Source organism: Anopheles merus, chromosome X (assembly GCF_017562075.2).
Source record: "Anopheles merus strain MAF chromosome X, AmerM5.1, whole genome shotgun sequence".
Lineage (NCBI taxonomy): Eukaryota > Metazoa > Arthropoda > Insecta > Diptera > Culicidae > Anopheles > Anopheles merus.
The window spans coordinates 21,437,293-21,442,776 of record NC_054081.1 but is presented as its reverse complement, the minus strand read 5'-3'; the positions used below and the strand labels follow the sequence as shown (position 1 = coordinate 21,442,776).

The following is a 5,484-nucleotide window of genomic DNA, read 5'->3' as shown; positions in this document are numbered from 1 at the left end:
AATATATGCTTTGATTGGACTCTTGTTGCGTATAGTTGCCTTTAGGTATATTGGTCCACAATAGTCTACCCCGCATACCGAAAAAGGCCTCGTTGGAGTGACTCTTGACGTTGGTGGATCAGCAATGCTTTGTTTGACGAGGGTAGGTTTAGCTTTAAAACAAGAGTGACAACTGTGGTAGACCGATTTGCACAAATTGCGACCTCCTATGAGCCAAAATCGTTGGCGTAGCGTTGTAAGAAGCATTTGAGGCCCGGTGTGTAACTTCTTTAGATGCAGTGAAACTGCCAGTAGTGCTGATAATGGATGCTTTGCAGATAATATAATGGGATGCTTAGTTGAATCTGCCAGCTGTGCGTTGCTGAGCCAGCCACCAATGCGTAGGATACCCTGACTATCGATGAACGGTGATAGCCATTTCAGTTTAGACTGTTTAGGGATCTCTTTGCTTTTTTGTAGATAATGTCTTTCTTCGGAAAACGAGTCTAATTGTGACAAATAGCACAATTTCAATTCTGCCTGTGTGAGCTCTTCGACCGTGAGTAGTGGAACAGATTTAGCATTTGATTTAGTTTGCTGGCGGTGTTTTATGTTATGAATGAAGCGCAGGCAATATGCAACAACCCGTTGAAGCTTGTGGTAAACCGAATACCGTGAAAACAATCCGTTGCGAAACTCGCAGATTGTTGATGTTGTTGCAATCCGTGATGCCAACCTCTCCTCTTCCACGTTCGCTGACTCATTTAGTGATGGTGGATCTTGTGGCCATTCTTCCATGCCTCGCGATAACCAATGTGGCCCGTGCCACCAGCGCTCACACACTAATAGTTTTCTCGGCGTCAGACCGCGCGAAATATCATCAGCTGGATTATCGATGCCAGGAACATGTTTCCAGCACTGTATGTTAGCTGTCTGTTGTATTTTAGCGACCCTATTCGCTATTAATGGCTTCCATCGATTGGGGGCAGAGTTTAGCCAGTGTAGTACCGTCATAGAGTCCGTCCAGCAGATAGTAGTAGCAGAAATTTTAAGTGATTGTTGCACCTTCTGATGAAGGACTGTTGCCAATCGTGCTGCACACAATTCCAATCGAGCGATCGAATGTGAATTAGATAAAGCTACCACCTTTGATTTGGCCGTTAGCAATCGAACACTGACTCCCTTTATGCTTTCAGCACGAATATAGCAACAAGCACCATATGCTAATTGTCAAGCGTCTGCGAATATATGTATTTGCACGTTTGTAGCTGTGCATTGGGAAATATAACGTGGAATGCGTATATCACGGAGTGATCCCAAGGTTGAATGAAATTTTAACCATTCACGTTGTAGGTGCGATGGTAGCTCGCTATCCCAGTCAAATGACTTTCGATCCTTCTTTAGCGCCCATAACTGTTGCATAAACATTTTCGCAATGATGATAATAGGACCAAGCAAGCCGAGAGGGTCGAAAATTTTAGCAATGTAGGATAAAACTAGCCTTTTGGTAATTATGGTTGTGATAGGAGGCATATCAATACGGAACCGAAACGTGTCTGCTGTTGGTTCCCAAACGATGCCAAGTGTGGATACATGGTTTGATTCTTGCCACTCATGCGTTGGTTGGATTGCTATGTCTTCGGCCGGAATGTTTACTAGTGCTTCTGACCGATTCAATGCCCATTTTTTTAGTGAGAATCCTGCTGATTCCAAAATTTGTGAAATTTGTGTGCGCATTTCAATGGCTTCGTTAATGTCGTTTGATCCCGTTAACAAATCATCCACATAAAAATCATTTAAAGCAGCGTTTACAGCTTGTGGGTATGTGTCGCTGTTATCGATAGCAATCTGCCGTAGAGTTCTAGTTGCCAAAAATGGAGCAGATGCTGTACCGTACGTGACTGTGTGTAGCTCGAAGGTGGATATCTCGTCTGTAGGACTCTCTCTGAATCGGATACGTAGCAGGTTTCTATCGTCAGGATGATGTAGAATTTGACGGTACATTTTCTCCACGTCGGCAGTCAGGGCGATGGAATGTGAACGGAACCGAAGAATGACGGAGAAAAGATCGTCCTGAACGACTGGACCGACCAACAGCTTGTCATTCAACGAATAGCCGCTGGACGTCTTGCACGACGCGTCAAAAACGACCCGAACCTTCGTTGTAGTACTCGACTCCTTTACCACGGCATGATGAGGAAGGTAATAATGCTGAGTCGAATCGTCTACCGGACCGGTAAGTCTCTTCATGTGACCCAACTGTTCATATTCCCGCATGAACTTAACATATTCGTCTCTCATTGTAGGATTATTCACCAAACGACGTTCCATACAACGGAGTCTACGATCGGCTGTTGCTTTAGATTCCCCTAAAACGACATTTGCATTAGGATTAAAAGGGAAACTAACAACATACCTTCCCGCTGAATTGCGAACGGTTGTCGATGAGTAGTGTTTCTCGCAGGCATCCTCTTCGACCGATAGCACAGGATCCTCGGCTATGGTTTCGCTTTCCCAAAAGCGCTGCAAAATTTCCTCCAAGGGGATGTCGTGTGTTGCGAGATGGCACACCCGCGGACCACTTGATGAGTGCTGCGTGTTGCCGGATACCACCCAGCCGAAGTGCGTCTCCACCAGCCACGGTTTGCCTCTGCCAATAGAGAGCTTGCGACCGGTGTGAAGCTCCCAGAAAGTATCGCCTCCGATGACGATGTCGATATGCCCAGGCAAATTAAAGTTGGTGTCAGCTAATGCCACGTCCGGCATTTTCCACGATGAGATGTCCGTAGGTGAAGTGGGGATGTGAGCTGATGGCGTTTCCAATACCAGAAAAGCCATCTCCGTAGCAAAGGATTGAGTTTTCGACTGCACCGTTGCGACGATCGAACCCTTCACTTGCTGTACTGCATTTCCAATGCCCGATACAGCGACGTTAACCTTGTTGCGACTGGTCAACAATTTCCGAGCGAACTCATCGGATATGAAATTCGACATGGAACCGGAGTCGAGTAAGGCCCTTGCCTCGAAAATATTGCCGTAATCGTCCTTGACCTGGACGTTTGCTGTTTCCAAGAAAACTTTGTCGTCGTCCGAATGTGCTGCCATTGTGACCGTTCTAGGTGGCGTGTGATGCAGGAGAGTGTGATGGCGTTCACGACACGTACGACACGAATAGTCAGATTTGCACGCTCTGACTTGATGTGTGCTGCTTAGGCAGTTCCAGCACAACCGCTTCGATGAGACGACGTCCCGTCGATGCTGAACCTCCTTGCCGATGAAAACTGGACAGCTGGGTAATGGATGATCTTCTGCGCACTCTAACGGACACTTGGGCTGCTGAATCGAACCAGATGAAACAGCAGGAGTAGGGCACGATGCAGCTGCATTTGCGACGAACCTCCGTTGCACTGCGTGACGATGAATGCCGGCCACCTTAATGCCACTAGCGCTTTGATCACTCACAAAATTGTTGGTCGATTTAAGGATCTGGATTCGATCTTGCACGAACGCAATCACATCCTTGTACTTATCCTTGGTGAAGTGCACGGAGTGTTTTTCCCAAGCTAATAACGTTTCACGATCCAGTTTCATGAGGAGCATGTTGGATAGTGGTGTGTCCCATGAATCGACCGGTTCCTTGAGCTTCACCAGTCCGTTGACGAAACGGGTGAACTCATCCACCAAGTGGGTTAGCTTGTCCACGCACACCGATTGCACTCCGGGAAGATAGTGCAATTTACGATACTACTCACGTATTAGCAGACGAGAATTATCGTACCGTTTTAAAAGTGCTGCCCACGTCACTGAATAATTGTCTGCCGTTAGAGGTGTGTGTTCGAAGGGTAATGCTGCATCCCCCCTGAGCGAAGAAAGCAGGTATTGCAGTTTGGCGATAGACGGTAGCTCGGCAGAAGCGTCGATCATGACTATAAACCGATCACGGAACGAGAGCCATTTTGTGTGGTCTCCATCGAACGTTGGCAGCTCAATTTTGGCAGGCGTAGGTTTGGCGCGTGAGGTCGACCAAACGCAAGCGTAGATGATGCCAAACCTGTCGTCTCGTTAAAGGAACCTTCTTCCTTCGGTTGATGCTCTCGAAGAAAAGATTTCAGCTTGCGGCAGCGTTCCTCGATGTCGATCCTTTCCATGATGCAAGCTTCGATCATTGTGTCACTGTCGTCGAGCTCTTCCAGTTTGGAAACCGCGGCGAAGAACCCTTCCTTATGTTTCTCTAAATCCTCTAACGCCTCTGGAATCTGCTTGGCATCATCGGTAGAGTATTCTGCCTGGAACCGTTCCAGCGACTTTATATTTTCCACGGCGATCCTCTTCTTCAGCTGCACTGCCTTGATTTTCTTTTCCATTTTCCGGAACTCAGATATCACACACAAACACGATGGCGCGAAATTCGAATGATGGCACGAAAACGACCGTTGCCCTTGATGCGGGGCGAAATGCGATGGCGGGAAAATGTCACGTAATGACTTGCACTCTTGAAGCCGTAAAAACCGTTGTTCACTCTTGATGCGGAATGAACTGAATTTACACTCACAAAATCACGGATCCGGTTCGAAGGACCAAAAATGTGAAATATATTCACTAAAGTACTGGATTGTGATATTAACTTGTGTAAATTTGATGAGAATGAAAAGAATGTTCCTTAATCGCCGGTCTGTTTGCAACTGTGTATTCGTTTGTCCTATAGTTCATTACATAATTCATTACAAAATTCATTCGTGTAGTTCGAGCAGTTCATTTCGTGCAGTCCTAATTAGTCAAGTAGTTCTATCTATATCCTATGGTTTAGTTCCTTCTAATTCCTGCGTGTTTTCCTATTTGAATTCATATTTGAAATATTAATAATAACCCAAAATCCAACAATCGTATTTGAAAGCAAAAACGAACATTTGAAACCCCCTGTTGTTTTAACGAGAACGATGATATCACACTGTCGCTGTTTACGAGTACAACAATTGTCAAAGTGCTTTTTAATAACGAATCCGTTATCAATGTATCTGACATGGCATGACTTGTCCATAAAGCATTTTGATAATATACGGCGCATGTTTGCTTCGATAATTTTTCAGTCGTTGAGACTTTTATATCATCCCTGGAATAACGTGAGTATTGTTTGCGGCATGGGAGAGGGGTTATCAAGAAACGATATTGATCATTTTATGTTATTTTTATACTGATCACATTTTTGGCCATTTATTGCCGATTCTCAAATGATCAAAGATTACAATTAGTTTTTAAAATCTTCTTCTTCTCTTTTGGCTCAACAACCGCTGTCGGTCAAGGCCTGCCAGTACCCACTAATGAAGAGAGCTTGGCTTTCAGTGACTTATTGTTACCATAGCAGGATAGTCAGTCCTACGTATGGGGGCACGGTCTATTCGGGACTTGAACCCATGACGGGCATGTTGTTACGTCGTACGAGTTGACGACTGTACCACCAGACCGGCCCCACAAGTTTTTAAAATAGTTATTTTGAATTATGAAACA

General features: G+C 45.4%; 1 protein-coding gene across 1 annotated transcript; it reads right to left on the bottom strand.

Moving 5' to 3' along the window:
- Window positions 1-1,209: 1,209 nt before the first annotated feature.
- On the bottom strand, window positions 1,210-4,343 carry LOC121590808. Its single transcript, XM_041910818.1, has 3 exons — window positions 4,031-4,343; window positions 1,326-3,695; window positions 1,210-1,247 (listed from the first exon to the last, which is right to left on the bottom strand). Exons 1-3 carry the CDS (start codon window positions 4,341-4,343, stop codon window positions 1,210-1,212), a joined length of 2,721 nt encoding a protein of 906 aa, XP_041766752.1.
- Between the last annotated feature and the right edge of the window lie 1,141 nt (window positions 4,344-5,484).

Bases quoted from the DNA above. Each gene is read 5' to 3' on its own strand.
- LOC121590808 (XM_041910818.1), bottom strand. From the start codon at position 4,343: ATGGAAAAGAAAATCAAGGCAGTGCAGCTGAAGAAGAGGATCGCCGTG. The intron at 3,696-4,030 runs GTTTGGCATCAT...ATCTTCCCGGAG, and splicing joins TTCCTTTAACGAGACGACAG to TGCAATCGGTGTGCGTGGAC. The intron at 1,248-1,325 runs GTGAATGGTTAA...CCCAATGCACAG, and splicing joins GCTACCATCGCACCTACAAC to CTACAAACGTGCAAATACAT.